At 43.1% G+C, this 19,759-nt stretch overlaps 1 protein-coding gene across 1 annotated transcript; it reads left to right on the plus strand.

Moving 5' to 3' along the window:
- Positions 1-1,547: 1,547 nt before the first annotated feature.
- LOC306857196 (phospholipid phosphatase-related protein type 3-like) lies at positions 1,548-16,603 on the plus strand (the record flags this gene model as incomplete). The annotated part of the gene is made up of 8 exons (XM_079396996.1): positions 1,548-1,657; positions 10,770-10,877; positions 11,269-11,454; positions 11,973-12,102; positions 12,532-12,727; positions 12,923-12,980; positions 13,425-13,598; positions 15,344-16,603. The coding sequence occupies exons 2-8, from the start codon at positions 10,797-10,799 to the stop codon at positions 16,601-16,603; spliced, it is 2,085 nt and encodes a 694-aa protein (XP_079253122.1). The 5' UTR covers positions 1,548-1,657; positions 10,770-10,796.
- Between the last annotated feature and the right edge of the window lie 3,156 nt (positions 16,604-19,759).

The following is a 19,759-nucleotide window of genomic DNA, read 5'->3' on the forward strand; positions in this document are numbered from 1 at the left end:
ACGGGGTGCTCAGCAGAGACGGCCATTGGGGCATTTCTCCAGGCCTTCAGTGGCAGCAGCTCGCTGGAGGTTCATGCTTTTTTCTTTCAGTGCAACCATAGTTGATCCCCTTTCACAGACAAGAAAGAAAATTAATTTCAAAATCAATGGTTACAACCAGAATGCCCCAAAGCTCATTTAAAACTATAAACAGATAGCTTTTTAATATAATGATATCATTAATTATTTTTTTAAATATCATGATAATTATTTTTTTTTATGGATTTTTTCATTCATCATATTAGGTTTGGAATCAGTAATTATTTATTTATTGAGATTAATTTTATTCAGCAGTGTGTGACACTAAGGACATTTATAATGTTACAAAATATTTATTTCAAATAAATGCTATTTGAGCTTTAAATTAATCAAAGACTTCCAGAAAAAAAGTCACTGTTTCCATAGAACTTATAAGCAGCAAAAATTGTTTTTAATAATGAAAATAATAAGAATGCTTCTTGAGCAGCAAATCAGTATATTAAAATGATATCTGAAGGATCATGTGACACTGAAGACTGGAGAAATGATGATGAAAATTCAGCTTTGATCACAGGAATAAATTATATTTTAAAATGTATTCCAATAGAAAACACTGATTTAAAATGGTAATGATATTTCACAATTTTACTGTATTTTTGATCAAATAAATGAGTGAGCAAGAGTCAAGAAACAAAAATATCTACAAAATATTTAATTTTGGGGTCTTAATGACCCAAACTTTTGAATGCATCTTCTATATACTTAAATGTATTTATAAATGTGTAACATTATTGAAAATTTTGTAAATGTTACGAAAGATAAAAATATTAAGTACCAAGACAATCTGGCTTTTTATATTGAGGGTTGGTCGGTTTTAATATAATGGCTTTATTATATAATAAATATGCATCACATGGGTTTTATTCTGTCACCTGATCAACTGATGCAGTAAAAAAATTAAGTGTTTTTTTATCGATTTACATTGGATAGCACACTTTAGAACAGATTTGTTTCATTTATTCAATCTTCACAATAAAAAGGAAGCAAACACATGCAATCGAAATAATTTGGTTATTCGGTGGTCCTTAACAAGGCTGGAAGGGAAAACGTTTGTAAGGCTACAGGAAAAAGGACATTGTGATGTTTTCATCCTGCCTCTGGACATAAGTTAAACCAGTTCACTTCCTCTCCACCCCTGCTATTTGAACAGTTACCTGTGTAGTACCATGTTACCACTGCTGGAGGAGATCAGTGCAGATCGCACTCAGAAGATGCTGATGACTGCTGAGGATGGGACGATTTTACACTAAGATCAATGGACGCAGCTTCATACAGCCCTGACAAACCATATAGCCTTTTTTTTTTTAATCTCTGATAGTACGGTCGTCTCTTACTGAAGCCCCTGCATGTCTGACTGCAGAAGAGCAGCTGGAACAGGAGCTCACAGAGTTGAGGGATATTGTGGTTGGCTCCAGCAGTCAAGCATATAACAGGAGTCCACGGCTGCGTGATTGCTCCGTGGAAAACGTGAGCAGAAAGAGGAATATGAACTGAGAGCCGCAGTCTAACCTCGCACGCTGGGTATTTTCACTCAGGATATCCCCGTTCTGTCAGGGAATCGCCTGTTTTCGTAATCAAGGTGAGATTTTCCCGGTTTTCTACCTGCGTGATGAACAGCAGCTGAATAAAAAACGCACTCCCGACGCGACGCGACCAGAACGCTGCCATTGTAATGGAATTAAAGCGCGTCGCGTCCAGTGGAGATGCGCTATTATGATAGCTGAGATTGTCGCAGTGACTCTGCTGTACGGAAACGATTCTAGTTTTACATAACAAACATCTCAGTCTCACTTTGCAGCGTGAGTCAAGATGATTTTGGGCAGGCAAATCTATGTAAACGCGTATGGATATGGTTATGGACTGCTGATGGGCATTGATTCTCTCAAGCTGATCAATGAACTCACACCTGATCAATTCCTGAATGATTAAAAAAACTCTTGCTATTCTATTCACCACTGCGAATCTATCTATCTATCTATCTATCTATCTATCTATCTATCTATCTATCTATCTATCTATCTATCTATCTATCTATCTATCTATCTATCTATCTATATCTATCTATCTATCTATCTATCTATCTATCTATCTATCTATCTATCTATCTATCTATCTATCTATCTATCTATCTATCTATCTGTCTATCTATCTATCTATCAAGTAATAAATAATCCATTATTAATTCCTTTTTCATTTATATTAATTAATATACATATTTACTATTTGATAAATGTAATATACATATATGTAAAATCATGGATATACAAAATCTCATACACACACACATCTAATAATAATAATAATCATATTTTCAGTTTCTAACAATCAAGGTGTTGCAGTGTGTCAGTGTAATCAGAATTACCAGTGTATTTGAAATAATTGCCATCTTTCTCATCATCAGTGACATTGCTCGTGATTCGTGAACATTAGTGAGACTTATCTATCTCATTCTTATCTGATTACATTATTGATTTTTCCAGAGTCTTTTCACTTCAAGTGTATAATGATTTTGCCTTGACTGGTTATCATGGCTTGACATTTTTATCGAGCCATGCATTGTTCTGCAGTGTCGTGGGTCAATTTGCTTGGATTCTTGGCACAAACAAGGGTCAGAAAGTAGCTGTGTTGCACAACTCACTCTTTAACCCCACTTTCACAGGAAACAGATTCGTGTGAGAAGCCCAGTCAAGTTTAATTAACTTTCTCCGCAGTCGAAGCCTCATGCTGTGAGTATGTTTGAGCACAAACAATGTCTTTTTTGGAGAGAACTCAGCGCCTATGGATTCCTCCCTAAAAGTCACACACACACTCAGAAATCTATTGCCTGTGAGACATATGTGGCTCTTTGAGATAAACAGAGCTCCCACTCTTGAAAACAGGCTTCCTGCTAAATTCAGCAGAGCCTCGCTCACTCCCACTCGAGAGTTTGGAGAGTGCCTTCAGGACAAGTGCCTTGTTTAGTCACTGCTGATTTGGCAGAGAGCAAGAAACACTATTCTCTCAATGCCTGCTCAAACAATAGCCCACATTAACATTTGTTCATTATGCTCTTTTGAGAATATTCTGAAAGGAGCTGTTTATTTAATATTTTTTTCCTCAGGCACACAGTCTGTTATCCATTTATTCAGGAGGGCCTCATTCGGTTTCAGATGAGGAAATAATAATTTGAACATTTTTGTGCAGGCCTTGTCACGGAACTGAGGCGGAAGCAAAGATGCAGGTGAAGTTATATTTAATAGTCAGATTTACACAGCACAATACAGACAACAGTCTCTCGGATGATGTCGTGGCGCAGGGACCAGATGAACAGCGTGCAGGTGGAGAGTGTCGGTGATGAATCCAGTGCAGGTGAAGAGTGTCGGGGATGAATCCAGTGCAGGTGATGATCCGGGTGGGACGAACACTTCTGACACACTCGAACACGAACAGGACGACAAAGGTACACGAAGAACACTGACTGGGGCACATCCAACACATCCAGGAACATTCAAACGATCTGACAAGGGAGAGAAGATTTAGTGAGGCTTTATAGCTGAGTGAATTGGCAGCAGCTGGTGTGGGAATTGAGATCAGCTGGCGCGCTGATCACGGAGCGAGGGACACGCCCACTCGCACACAATACACAGACACAGACAATGATACACGAGACATGAAGGAGGCAGTAGATTAATATACCGTGACAGTACCCTCCCTCCTAGGAACGCCTCCTGGCGTCCCCAGACTCCCTTACCTGTCGATTGTAATCATCGATAAGGGAGTGATCCAGAATGTCTCTAGCAGGCACCCAACTTCTCTCCTCCGGACCGTAACCTTCCCAGTCCACCAAGTACTGGAATCCGCGTCCCCTCCGCCTAGAGTCCAGAATACGATCGACCGAATAAGCAGGTTCCCCTTCTACGAGTCGCGGCGGTGGGGGAACCGGGGCTGGCGGATTAATGCGGGAATAAAAAACGGGTTTAATTTTGGACACGTGGAAGACGGGATGAATTCTCCTGTACACTGGAGGAAGATTGAGGCGAACTGCCACCGGACTAATGATTTTAGTGACAGCAAACGGGCCAATGAATTTGGGAGCAAGCTTATTAGAAACGGAGCGGAGAGGAATGTTCTTGGTAGAAAGCCACACTTTGGAACCGACGACGTATACGGGAGGTCTAGACCGGTGGCGATCGGCCTTGGCCTTGGTGCGCGCTCCCACTTGGAGTAGAGTCTCGCGGGCTCTAGTCCAAGTGCGATGACACCTCTGGACAAAGGCGTGAGCGGAGGGGACCGCGACCTCGGATTCCAGACTAGGAAAAATTGGTGGCTGGTAACCTATACTACCTTCAAACGGAGATAGGCCCGTAGATGACACTGGCAACGAATTGTGGGCGTACTCCACCATTGACAGTTGTTGGCTCCATGAGGAAGGATTCTTGGAGACCAGACATCGCAACGTTCTCTCCAAATCCTGGTTGGCTCTCTCGGTTTGACCATTGCTCTGGGGATGAAACCCTGAGGACAGACTAACAGTAGCACCCAGCAATTTACAAAACTCTCGCCAAAATTTGGACACAAATTGGGGACCTCTGTCGGAAACCACGTCCGTCGGGAGGCCATGTAACCGAAAGACGTGGTCAACGACTGTTACCGCTGTCTCCTTGGCTGAGGGTAATTTGGGCAAGGGAATAAAGTGGGCCGCCTTCGAGAATCGGTCCACCACGGTCAAAACTACCGTGTTACCCTGAGAGGGTGGGAGGGCGGTGACAAAATCTAGAGCGATATGGGACCAGGGTCTCGAAGGGACCGGCAGCGGTTGAAGGAGCCCATCTGGGGGTCTATTGGAAGTCTTACCAGTGGCACAAACTGAGCAAGCCAAAACAAAACTGTGAACATCGCGAGCCATAAGTGGCCACCAAAATCGTTGCTTGACTAAAGATGTAGTGCGACTGACTCCTGGATGACAAGCCACACTGGAACAATGACCCCACTGAATAACGTCGGACCGTAATCCCTCTGGCACAAATAACCGGTTCGGTGGGCAACCGACCGGAGGCGTTACCCCTTGCAAGGCCGTCTTGACCTTCGATTCGACCTCCCATGTGAGTGCGGAGATGATAAGGGTCTCCGGAAAAATACACTCGGGAGTAGACGGGCGATCGGAACGGTCAAAAATGCGTGATAAAGAATCGGGCTTGATGTTCTTGGAGCCCGGGCGGTACGAGAGAGTGAAGTCAAAACGTCCGAAAAAAAGTGCCCACCGAGCCTGCCTAGAGTTCAATCTTTTGGCAGTTCTAATGTATTCTAAATTCTTGTGATCGGTCCATACGATGAAAGGTACCCCCGACCCTTCCAACCAGTGGCGCCATTCTTCCAATGCTAGCTTGACTGCCAACAACTCTCTGTTACCAATGTCATAATTACTCTCGGCAGGGGACAAACGGTGGGACAAAAACGCGCATGGATGCATTCTGTCGTCTGCCGGAGAGCGCTGGGATAGAACTGCACCTACCCCCACCTCTGACGCATCGACCTCCACCACGAACTGACGTGATGGGTCAGGGGTAATTAAGATGGGGGCTGAAACAAAGCGGTCCTTCAGTTTGGCAAACGCAGCCTCAGCTGCGCTTGACCACCTGAACGTAGTTCTGGGGGAGGTCAAGGCGGTCAGAGGAGAGGCTAGTTGGCTGAAATTGCGAATAAACCGCCGGTAAAAATTGGCGAACCCCAGAAACCTCTGCAGGGCCTTGCGGGAGTCTGGGCTTGGCCAATTCACCACAGCCTTAACCTTGTCAGGGTCCATGCGCACTCCCTCAGACGACACAATGTACCCTAGGAAAGGAACCGACTGTGCATGAAAAGCGCATTTCTCCGCCTTGACAAAAAGCCCATTCTCTAACAGCCTCTGAAGCACTCGTCGAACGTGCTGCACGTGCTCCTGGAGAGAAGAAGAAAAAATCAATATGTCATCCAGGTAAACATATATGAATTGATCGACCATATCTCGCAGCACGTCGTTGACGAGTGCCTGGAAGACTGCCGGGGAGTTGGACAGCCCGAAGGGCATGACCAAGTATTCAAAGTGCCCCCTGGGGGTGTTAAAAGCAGTCTTCCATTCGTCCCCCCTCCTGATGCGGACCAAATGATAAGCGTTACGTAAGTCCAATTTAGTGAAGATCGACGCTCCCTGCAACCTCTCGAAAGCTGAAGACATCAGCGGCAAAGGATAGGTATTCTTTACCGTGATGCTGTTCAACCCTCGGTAGTCAATGCAAGGTCGCAGTGATCCGTCCTTCCTCCCCACAAAAAAGAACCCCGCCCCCGCGGGAGAAGAGGAGGGCCGGATGAACCCCGCTGCTAGAGAATCAGAAATATATTTCTCCATAACCTCTCTCTCTGGAACAGAAAGTGAATATAATTTGCCCTTAGGCGGAGACGTACCTGGCAATAACTCTATGGCACAGTCATAGGGACGATGTGGAGGGAGAGAAGCAGCACGGGACTTACTGAACACCTCCTTCAGGTCTAGATACTCCGTGGGCACGTTAGACAAATCCCCTGCCTCCTCCTGCAAAGTGGAAACAGAAACAGACGGACAAGCAGACACAAGACAAGACTCATGACATTTAGTGCTCCATTCCGATACAGATTTCTGCTGCCAATCTATCCTGGGGTTGTGCTTGGTAAGCCAGGGGTGTCCTAAAACAATGGGTGCCAGGGGGGAGTCCAGAATGTAGAATGAAATGATTTCAGTGTGATTGCCAGATACAATGAGTGTGATGGGTCCTGTGGTGAAGGAAATGGTAGGCAAGGTTTGGCCATTGAGGGCGTGGACTGAGATGGTATGAGTGAGGGGTAGGAGGGGAACCTGAATCCGTAGAGCAAACTTGTGGTCCATAAAATTACCTTCTGCCCCAGAGTCCAATAGTGCTTGACCGTCGTGAGTGTGTGCTGTCCACCTTAGTCTTACCGGGAGGAGTGTAGATGTAAATGAGGTCTTTTCAGCGGAAATCCCACCCGACAGTAGCCTCAGATTCACTGCCGGGCTTGGCCTTTTACTGGGCAGTTGTATGCGAAATGTCCCGCCGTACCACAGTAAAGGCAAAGGCCCTGGGACCTCCGCCTCTCCTTCTCCTCCCGAGACAGCCGAGCTCGCCCGACCTGCATGGGCTCGGGATCGTAGACGGGGCTGACCGCGTCCCTGTCACTGGCTCTGAGTGTCGGCGTTTCCTCCGGAAATCGAGTAGGAACCCTCCACCGTTCAACTCGCGAGAGTCGGGAGTCCACCCGAAGAGCCAGTTCGATCAGCCCATTCAGGGTGGTGGGTAAATCCAGCATGTAGATCTCCCTCTGGACGCGGTCAGCCAGCCCATGCAGGAACATATCCCACTGCGCCTCCTCGTTCCACTGACACTCTGCCGCCAAGGTCCGGAACTCGATGGAGTAGTCCGCTACCGCTCTCTCCCCTTGTCTCAGATCCGCGAGGATCCGGGCCGCCTCCTTTCCCGCGGCCGCGCGGTCAAAGACTCTTTTCATCTCGGCGGAGAGTGTCTGAAACGAGGTACAGCATGGATCCTGGTTCTCCCACACCGCCGTTCCCCATAGTGCTGCTCTCCCAGTCAGAAGGGTGAGCACGAACGCCACCCTGCTCTGTTCGTTGGCGAAGGTCCTAGGCTGCAGAGCAAAATGCATTGAACAACGCGTGAGAAATGCTCTGCAATAGTTCGGCTCACCACTATACCTTTCCGGAGCTGGTAGGCGGGGCTCTGGCTGGGAGACGCTCTCTGGTGGTATGAGGGGAGCTGGCGGTGTGGGTGGCGCAGCAGAGATTTGCAGATGTTCCATTTTCTGGGTGAGCTCGGACACCTGCGCCATAAGAGCATGAATCGCCAGCCCGGACTCCTTCATGCTCTTCTCCTGGGCATCCATCCGAGAGACGCTGGCTCTGAGGAAGTCCTCCAGAGACGAGGATGATCCGCCTGCTGCTTCCATTCTCTGGTCAGATCGTTCTGTCACGGAACTGAGGCGGAAGCAAAGATGCAGGTGAAGTTATATTTAATAGTCAGATTTACACAGCACAATACAGACAACAGTCTCTCGGATGATGTCGTGGCGCAGGGACCAGATGAACAGCGTGCAGGTGGAGAGTGTCGGTGATGAATCCAGTGCAGGTGAAGAGTGTCGGGGATGAATCCAGTGCAGGTGATGATCCGGGTGGGACGAACACTTCTGACACACTCGAACACGAACAGGACGACAAAGGTACACGAAGAACACTGACTGGGGCACATCCAACACATCCAGGAACATTCAAACGATCTGACAAGGGAGAGAAGATTTAGTGAGGCTTTATAGCTGAGTGAATTGGCAGCAGCTGGTGTGGGAATTGAGATCAGCTGGCGCGCTGATCACGGAGCGAGGGACACGCCCACTCGCACACAATACACAGACACAGACAATGATACACGAGACATGAAGGAGGCAGTAGATTAATATACCGTGACAGGCCTTTTCCTGTGGATGGTATTTAACCAAAGCCCACTTTTTTGCAAACATACAGGGGTTGGACAAAATAATGTGAACACGTGGGAAATAGGCAATATTTAGGATCTTCCTAAATATAAATAGGCAATATTAAGGATCTACTGACCTTCTTTGAAAAGATGCAAATTTTGAATAGTCTCCAGAGGGTCATCAATAAAAAACATCTTCCAGTTGCCTCAGAGATGGTTAAGGAAGGAATCAGCTTCTCACCAAAACTGTTCACAGTGGTTTGATACTATTCAAGTCAGGTAAATTGTATGGCCAGGATAGATGTTGAAGTTCATCTTGGTGCTCCAACTGTCCAGGATTTATGATTGTGACTCCATTGATTAAAATTAGAGCAACTTCAGCTCTTTCATGAATGTTGGTTTTTGTGAATTTCTCAGCATGTTTTAAACAAAAATATTGTTTCAGTTTTTCTACTTCAAAGTTTCACATTTAATTCAATGTGTTATTAGCTTTTTTGGAATATTTTATAATAATTTAGTAATATTTTACAACAATTTGTTGTTCATACATTTAGCTGTCACGACACACTCTGGAGAAGGGAAACGCAGAGGCTAGGAACTTCTTGAATTACATCAGATCTTTATTTACCAAACTCAGGGATCACTGGAGACACAGAGGAACATGGAATGACGATAAGACCGGACACAGAGACAGGTCTTATAAACAGGAGTAAACTAGATTAACAACACAGGGCTGGGTGGGCTTGGGCAGCCATGGCGGGTCCGCCTCTGAGACCGCGGCCCCAGCCTCTTTGGCAGGAGCCCTACTAACCCCCCCCTCCAAAAAAAAATCCTTGGGGGAAGTAGGGGCTTGATCTGGTACTTGGGGGTGCTCTTGAAGCGCAGACACTTGGGGGCACTCGGGCAGCCCAGAGACTTGGGGGCGCTCGGGCAGCATGGAGCTGGACGGGACCAGCGGAGATGTAAGAGCGCTGGACGGGACCAGCGGAGACGTAGGAGGGCTCGTGCGAGGAGCAGGCACTGGAGGGCACTGGCGATTTTCTGGCGGGCTTGCCATATTGTCAGACGGCAGGCTCAGATTGGCCGCGAAAGGCAGCGGGCTTGAGAGAGCTGGAACAGGTGGAGGCCAACAGCTCCGTCACCGCGGCGAGCCCGCAGAATTCCCCGGTGTACTCCATGAAGGGGAGATCGTGCTTGATAAGGGCGAGGAGGTGGGTGGCGAACAACGGAAAACAATACGAGGGAGGAGAAGTGCCACTTACTTCGGTTTAGGTCCGGTCTTCTGTCACAACACACTCTGGAGAAAGGAAATGCAGGGGCTAGGAACTTCTTGAATAACATCAGATCTTTATTTACCAAACTCAGGGATCAATGGACACACATAGGAACATGGAATGATGATAAGACCGAACACAGAGGCAGGGAAACACAGGGCTTATAAACAGAGGAGTAAACTAGATTATTAACAACACAGGGCTGGGGACTAATGAACTAATAGATGACAAACGTGGACAGGAACAGGAAAACCAAATATGGGCATAAGGAAACACAGGGAGCACGAGGAAACACAAGACACAGGGAAACAAAGTCTGACATTAGCCATGTTAATCCATGTCTTTTATCTGTATCTTAACATAAAATAAAAATTTGGGTATATACACATTTAAGATTTACAGTCTAAGTATTTCTCAGAAAATAGACATCCGTTTCGATGACATCATCTTGCACTCATGGTTCCCTAATAAAAAAGCAATATATTTAAATTTAAATTGATTTCATTCTAAGTATATAACATATTTACTGACATATCGCTGTAGATTTATTGGTATAAAAAATATTATTAAACTTTAATTGGAGTACCACTTGTGCCCAATGCACTTTTCTTAATATTAAGCCCAACATATGTTTTAATGTCACTATTGATGAGGATTGTATGATCTTTGAATAATATTGGTCTTTAAATGGAAGATATTTAAAGTATATCTAAAGTATCCTTGCAATAGTTCCACTTTAGCACAATCAAATATACTTCAGTATATCTTTAGTTGGATTTCAGCACTACTTCCACACAATTAAAGTACAAAATTAGTTGTTCCAATTTAGTAGACTTTTGTAGTACAATTGCGGGGTATTTTTAGTAAGAAAAAACTGCACTCGTCAAGGCTTTTCATGGGGTTCTTAAAATGATCTTATGTGTAGACAGAATAACTTCAGAAGACCGGCACCATGATGACTGCACGTGAAAAAATCAAGAAGAAACCGCCCAAAGACAGTCTGACGCTGTTACCATGCTTCTATTTCGTAGAGGTACGTGCCATCATTTATTACCAGTTTAATAACTTTTAATACTTCAATAGAGCAATTAATGTCTCAGGTAATTACATTACACACTCTAAACAACTGGGCTTCCTCATTTTCTTTGAAGACATAATTGAAAGTGCATAATAGCAGTCAGTTTGAGTGTGCTACTGTGTTTACCTTCCACCACATTGTCAGCCCTGGAGTACAGAACTCTGTGCTGACATTTAACAACAGCCATCTGCCACACTTGCTCTAATTGTGCTCTGGTGTTGATATGTTTGAGTATTATCAATATTTAATATCTGTTTGCACTTGAGAAAGACATGCAATTTAGTACTTTTAAAATTGATAAAGACTTCCGCATTATGCACACACTCTCCTTCCTCTGAGAAAATAGCTACCCATTGTGGCGTCCTCCATGGTTTCACTGTACTTCCTGGAACTGACGGACGTGCTCCAGCCGGCGCAGGTGGGATTCCGCTGCCATGACCGGTCACTCAGCATGCCGTACGTGGACAGCGGCGATGAGCTCATTCCTCTGCTCATGCTCCTGAGTCTGGCGTTCGCCGGCCCTGCTGCCTCTGTGAGATGATCATTGCATTTACTTTGTATCTTTGTAACCTATACTATATAGTATACCTATACTATATATATTTACTCACCCTCATTACATTTCAAACCTGTACGAGTTTCTGTGTTCTGTTGAACTCAGTAGAATATATTTTGAAGAATGTTGGTAACCAAAGATTTGATGGTCCCCATTGACTTTCATAGTATTTTTTCCCCCATACTGTAAACGTCTATGGCTACCGTCAAATGTTTGGTTACTAACATTCTTCAAAATATCTTCTTTTGTGCTCAACAGAAGCTCATAGAGGTTTGGAACAACTTGAGGATGAGTAAATGATGCTATCTCTTTAAAGTCAGTTATGGTAAAGAAAAACATTTTTTTTAGCTTCTATCAAAATGTAATAACTTGCGTCTCCACAGAAAACGTAAAAACTTATCTAATAATATTCACACTAATTACATTTACACATGCCAAAGGTATTTTTTTATTAACAATTGTATAATTATTTGATTTTCTCTTATTGTGTTTAGATCATGATTGGTGAAGGTCTGCTGTATTGTATGCAGTCCAAACTGAAGGTCCGTCCAGGGATTGAAGGAAGCATAAATGCTGGTGGATGTAATTTTAACTCTTTCCTACGGAGAACCGTCCGTTTTGTTGGTATGTAACACTCTTTTCATTGTAAGGCAATTTTATATCAGAATGTTTGAAGTTAAAGTGTGTTTGAAGAGGTTTATAGCGTGGATTAACAGTATAATTATATCATATAATAAATTATATAATAAAGTACAATAATAAATTCTAGTTGCTTTACACTTTACATTTTACTGTAGAAGTTTAAAAATAAATTTATTACAGCTGCAATTAAACTCAACAGGAAATTTTGTGATGTGCTGGAACATTATACGCTGTAAGAAATTATTATAAATCTAGGAAAAAGCTTGCAATTTTGAAACTGCAACACTAAAAATCTGAGCAGGAGTGATGCAGATGAACATTATGTAACATGAGTCAGGCACAGAGTGTTGCATGAAACTGATGAAATGAGTCATCGATGTTTCATTCCTCATGATCTGTCTCTCCTTCTAGGGGTTCATGTGTTCGGTCTTTGTGCAACAGCACTGGTTACGGATGTCATCCAGCTGGCCACTGGCTACCACACACCATTCTTTCTCACAGTGTGCAAACCCAATTATACCGTCCCAGGTGTGTCCTGTGACAAGAACCCTTACATTATCAAAGACATTTGCTCTGGCCAGGATCAGCATGCTATTCTGTCTGCCAGGTAACCAAATAACTTCTGATTTTGTGATCAACTTCAACTTTGTACAATCAGCATTTTCTTTCTCCCTTTTGTGTTTTTCTTCCTGTAGAGCACTTCCTACTCACTTCTTCTTTTAAACCTATAAACATGTGACATTGACTTCTACTGCATTTCTGGTCTAGACTTACTCTAGATGTTTGCTTTCCTTTGTGACAGGAAAACCTTCCCTTCCCAGCATGCAACCCTCTCTTCCTTTGCTGCTGTTTATATTTCAGTAAGTCTCTTCAACATCGTCTCAATGGGTGTTCACTAAATGTTTACAGCAAATGCTGTTTATATATAAACCTAATAGGCTACTGTGGTAAACTCCTCTATGAGAGAAATCAATAGGGTTTAGTACAGTTTAAACTGATTGTACTGTAGATAGAAATATTGAAAAACCAACATAATAGATGTGCATGTCATATGCATTGACACACGAAAGGTGCGATTTAATATGCTTTTATGCGTTCTGTTCACTAGATTAGAGAAAGTCTAATTATAGGTAAGTGCTTCACATGTCTAGCTGTTTGGCAGGATCCACTTCAAGTGACAGACATGTAGATAAGTTATTGCTGCTTCCCACCTTGAGCTTGTCAGACTGTCTGAAGCTGCAAGGCAATATGTTATTAATTTGCACATGACAGCTGGAGACTTCTGCTGCTCTCTGCTCTTCTAGATGTACTTCAACTCAACAATCTCTGATAGCACCAAGCTGCTCAAACCCGTTCTGGTGTTTGCCTTTGCCATTGCGGCTGCGTTGACTGGACTCACTCAGATCACCCAGTACCGCAGTCACCCGATCGATGTTTACGTTGGGTTCTGTATTGGCGCTGGTATTGCAGCGTACTTGGTGAGTTATTGGTTTACTGATGTAGTTTTGCAGATGTGGTGTAGCGTCACTGTTGAAAAAAAAATTGCATATGCTGATTAGGTATGTTTTCAAACATGATAGCTGGTTTGAGCTGGTTTAAGCTGGCACAGAGCTGGTTATAAGCTGGTCCTGAGCAGAAGTTAGTTACTCAGGATCAACTTAAACCAGGGCGTGACCAACTAAGGACCAGCTCAAACCAGATACAATGCTTCAAAACATACCTAACAATCATATGCTGTTTTTTTTAACAGGGTTATTTGTTAAACCATCCTCCACCCCTCATCTTGCTATTGAGCTTAATGTGTTTTACCCAAGTAGATGTTCCTGCATCAAACTCCACGTTGGCTCTGAAGCAACATTATAACCAACTAAGTAGATTTTAGGGTTTGGGGTTGGGCAAAGCCTGTCTGGGAATAGGGGCTTAAACAACATTCAGCAAACTCATCAGGATTAGGGCTATGGCAGTTTACATTTATACATTTGGCAGAAACTTCAGTCCTAAATAAAATTGACGAAACTGTGCATTCAATTTATACATTTTACCATGTCATGCATTACCTGGAAACTGGTTCCATGACTGCTAGTGCAGTGCTTTACTGTTTAAGCTACATGAACACTGTTTGATTGTAATTTTGTTTTACAACCAACAACACATCCCACATCCCATGCAGGAACACATCACACATGGCATAATAACATTTTCGCTCAGGGTTTTCACACTGTTCCTGGAGCTTCCTCAGCACTGCGCATTTTGGATGTTTCCTTTTGCTGTCCCTCATTTCAAAGGCTGCGTCCTCCAGAGGTTGCATTTGTTGGCCAAATACGTCTCATTTCAGAAAAGTAATCATTACATTCCAGAGTAAGAAAGAATTCACAAACAATTCACACCTCACAAAGAATAAAAGTCAGCTTTATAATGGTTTGTTGAAACGAGCATACTCGATGTATGCAGAAAACAAATGCAACCTCCCCCTGTTGAAAAAAAGTTTTTTTGAATCATGACATCTTGTTTAAGCTGGTCCTTAGTTGGTCGTGACTGGTTTAAGCTGGTTATAAGTTGGTTATGAGCTGGTCCTGAGCAGAAGCATGTTGTTTAGGACCAGTTTAGGACCAGCACATGACTAGCTTAAACCAGCTCATAACCATCTCAGCATCAGCTTAAACCATCTCAAACCAGCTGCCATGCTTCAAAACATACCAGCACATGCTGTTTTTTTCAATAGGGCCGGAGGGTGCAGCTTTTGAAATTAGGCACTAATCAAGGTGTTCAGGATTACTAAAAATTAAATCCAGGTGTGTTGAAACTGATGTCTGCAGGAACATATCCACTAGAAATGACAAAGCCACATTTGGATTCCCAGGGAACACAGAACCTTATATGGGGTTATAAAATACAAATGCCCCTGAAAGCAATATAAGTCTCTTCGGGTCAATACTTCCACCACACAAGTTACTATGATTTGGCTAGAAATCGCCAACTTTTGTTGGTCCTAGAAAAACCAGGTTTAACAAACATAATACGAATCCCATCCTTAACGCCAACCCTAACCTTACTCATTAACTACCCCTAAAATCAGAGGTTGGTTGGTATGAGTGTTGTTCAAGCTCCCACCCCAGCCATAAGCCTAACCCTAAACTGGACTGGGTTATAGGAATATTCTTTATTGTTGGGAAGTAAGCAATGTAATGAAGCCACTGTATTTTAAAACTCTAAATCATTCCAGGCTTTCCATGCTGTTGCCAACTTCAAATCTCCAGAGGACGCTATCATCCCGCAACCTCCTCCTCTGCAGAAGGATGCTTTGAGGGCTCTGGCCCAGAGAGGCCACGACTCTGTCTATAACAAAGGCCATGCCTCTGAGAGCAATGATGAAATTACATCACCAGCATGTCTAGATGGGCTGAACCGTCCTGTACAACGGGAGAAAACCTCTTTGGGAAGCTTAAAGAGAGCTAGCGTGGATGTGGAGTTACTGGCGCCTCGCAGCCCAATGGGTAAGGAGACCATGGTAACCTTCAGCAACACATTACCCCGTGCTACAGCTCCAGAGGAGCCAACGAGGCGTCTGGTGACAGTACCTGTTCCAGTACCACTGGACCCCATGCGGACACAACAATTAGTGTCTGAATGGAAGCAAAAGTCAATGGAGATGCGAGGCGGCAGCTTGCCCGATGAGGACACCAGCGATCAGGGCTCAGATGGCAACGACACGACCACAGAGGAGGATAGCGTCCACTCTTCGGTCTATTCGTCTGTTCAACCATCAGCCAAACCGGCTAACCCACCTGCAGGGGCAAGAGTAGTGATGCCCCCTCGCCCCCCAGCACAGCCCTCTGTCCCTCCACCTGTGTCCCCTAAAAGTGCCAGCACTCGGGCCAAATGGCTGTCCATCACAGAGAAAAGTGGTGCTAATATTCCAGTTCTCAAGGCAGGAAATCAGCCTCGGATCATGCAGGTCATTGCCATGTCAAAGCAACAGGGACTCCTGTCTGGATCGGCCAAATCCTCAGAGACCTCATCCTCTTCTGGTACCTCATCCATCACGGGCACAGAATCATCGCCTAATCGTTCAGAACGTGACAGCGGTTCAGGCATCATCACGGTTGATGCCCACGCCCCCCACCACCCCGTAGTCCGTATGACCTCCAACCCCAATAACCCCTGGGAGTGGAGAGGATCTTCTGATTGTAACATGGCCGAATCGTACGAGCTTAAAAACCTCAACCGTGACAGTTCCCGCAGTTACCGCAACATGAGGAGCAGCTCTCCTTGTTCCTCCACCAGTGAGGCTGACCATGGGCCTCCTCAACCTCCCCAGCCACCACTTCCCCCTCAACTCCCACCTGTGGGTCACACCTCAGAGGGTCGCAGTCTGCGCCGCAAGACCCCTCTAGTCCTACTGGATAGGGAGGGCAATCTGAACCACATGGAACAGGACAACTACTACAAAAAGTTACAAAGTGGCAGGCATTTCAAAGAGTGACAATGTGCTAATATATATGAGCACAACTACACTTTTTGGTCATTTGGGTTTAATTACTTGATTTGATTCCATGAGGAATATCAGAATAACCGGATCCACTACAATATGAGTCAGTAGAGCTTTCGGGAGATGCTGCTTCTGACGACTTAAGAGCACAATGGTTTTTGCCCTCTAGCCAAGCTCAAGCCAAACTACATTATCAAAATTTCCATCAGATGTATTGTATTTACATAATCTTCATATTATCAGAGTGTAAAATAAGGTTTGGGATTATTTTTATTGCTGCTCTTTTTGTTCATACTTGACTTATTTAAATGTGTGACTGAGATGTCAAGTTGAATTTATGTGTATGTGTGTTTACGCACGATTGTTTAGTGTATGTTGTAGTGCTACAATAATAGAAAATATTTGACTGCCTTGTAACGCTCACAGTGAAAACCGATTTAAAGTGTTTTGTTGGCTCTTTATGGATGACAATTGCTTTACAAAAGAATAGCGTCCGTTCTTTGTACATCTGACTATAACTGCTGATAAACTGTTCTGGACATTCTGCAAATCTACTGAAGACAACCTGTGAAAAGCGGTGGAAGCACTTTGAATAAGCACTTATAAATCACGTCATCTCATTGTGTGTTAACAAGTGAGGTGAACTGGATTGTCTGCGAGGTATTCCAAAGGAATATTAGACTGCTCTGGACTCTTAAAGGAAAGTATTTTCTCACAATCCATCACATACCTTACAGTGGAACAGCAACTGGACAACTGGTCCGTGTCAAGAATTTACTGCAGGTCCCACATTTGATGTATCATAATGAGAAAGAGTTTCCCAAAAGAAATAACTGTAACACTTTGTTTTAAGGTGTCCATAATACAGAGTAATTACCTAGTTAAGTACTTAGTAGTATCTGTTGTACTTACATGAAACAAAATGTACTTACCGTGTAACTAAGTTATGGAACAGCCTGAACTTACAGTTTGTAATTATGTAGATATAATAGGCAGCTACCGTTACACATGTAACAGACCGAGTCTGTTACAGAGCTACTTATGTAACCAAAAGATTGTTACATATGTGTTGCAGACTTTATACAACGTACATATAAGTGTAAGTACACAGACATAAGCTACTTAAAATGAAGTGTATCAAGATTGTACTTAAGTGTACTTCATGTGTATCTATACTGTACACCTTATCCAGCTGCACCTTAGTTTGATTTAACCCACCAGTACACAGCTTAAATATATGTAATACCTTTATAATTACATTAAAATTACAGAATATTACGCAGGCATAAGCTACTTAAAATAAAGTGTATCAAGATTGAACTTAAGTGTACAAGTAGCTGTGTAACAGACTATGTGTAACAGTAGCTGCCTATTACAGCTACATAATTACAAACTGTAATTACAGGCTGTTCTATAACTTAGTTACATGGTAAGTACATTTAGTTTCATGTAAGTACAACGGCTACTACTAAGTACTTAATTAGGTAATTACTCTGTATTATGACAACTTAAAACAAAGTGTTACCGAAACTACTTTTTTGGTGTAAATCACAAAAATAATTTATACAAATACTCTGGGATTTATCTGTAATAGTTAGAGGTCTCCTTGTCATGCTGTTTCCCAGAGGTTCTCCTCTAAATGAACTTGATGCATGTTATGTGAGTGTCCTTAAGGTGGAAGTGAAGCCTTGTCAGTGAAGAATTCCAATCTGTTATAATGTACATGTGCAGCTGTCACTGCAGGCTGAAGTCTGTGTGCGTCAGCTCTCTCTTCACGGTGCTCTGAGCTGCTCCTGGATCTCTGTAGATGGTTGTCCGTAATGGATGCTTTGTGCTGTTGATGCAGTTTCCAAAAAAAGACAACATAAATGACAATAATAAACAAGCTGCTGTAAATTACAATAACCCTAAATTGTAATTTGTAACACACTGCAAACATTACCCCTCCCATTTTTGTGCTGAAATATTTTCTGTTCTTCTTTCATTTATAAAGTGTAAATATGGTGGCTTATAGCAGGTTAGAGGTGGAGATGTAGAACCAATCAGTAGACATTTGAGAGTGATATACAGTACATGAAAGCTAAGCAAATAACCCCTTGCAAAGAGATTGATTGACAGGCGATCTGACCAATCATAACGCTGAATCTGCCATTTTGTCCAACAAACAAATCAGACAGTAGAGTAGATTAAATTCAGTGGACTTAAGGGTCAAGGCACCTAAGGTGTCCCATACACAAGCATAATATACCAAACCTGCATTTAACAAGATAATAACATCTTCTTCTTTTTTAAAGATTACTTACAGGTGCATGCGTTGTTTGTGTTCGTCATTATTTTGCATTTGATTGTTACACTAAGCAAACTCTCAGAAGGACAATGACTCTGGAGCCAGTAATTACTCCAGAGTAATTAACCAAAAATATAAAAAATACTGTAGATCTGCAAACTGCCAGGCTTTTAAGTTTGATTCAAATATGACATGCTTGCATTTGGGACCTGATTTTTAAACAGCTTGATTTCTCATTAAAACTGGATTTTTTTTATCTCTCCACCAAAGATAAATTCTAGCCCAGAGCATTTCACAGTCATGCCGAGGTCATACTTTAAATTCTTATTAAATGCAGATTAAACTGGCAGTGCAAGCATTCCTACATATGGAGTTTGATGGAGTTTTTTTTTTTCTACTGTAAAGCGCACACATCTGTGACAAAGTTTTGTTACTTAGATTAAAAGAAAACAGCGATTTCTGAGTATAATCATTGCAGTAATTTTACCAAGAAATAAAAATGATGAAAAACACAAGGCACCTATGATGCCTGAGAGCATCCCACACCTGGGGTTTAATTATACTGTTGCCATGCAGTGCTCTGAGTGACTACTGCAGAGATGCACAAAGGATGTTCTATCTCCTCTAGAGGCATCAACAATTAGCTTGCTGTCAATCCAAATGAATGTCAGACAATTCAAGATACTAAATTTTAAAGATCTCTCAGTGTTGCACTGCAACATCTCAAAGAGACTGCAGATGTAGTCTGCTAAATGAATAAATGTTCAGATCATTAGGCACGCTATGCTGGGTTGCAGCTATATGTAGTAATGTTTCAAGCCTTTTTGAATCATGCTGTGACCTCTCAAAAAGCCAGCGGTGCA

Source organism: Barbus barbus, assembly GCF_936440315.1.
Source record: "Barbus barbus genome assembly, chromosome: 37".
Taxonomy (NCBI): Eukaryota; Metazoa; Chordata; class Actinopteri; order Cypriniformes; family Cyprinidae; genus Barbus; species Barbus barbus.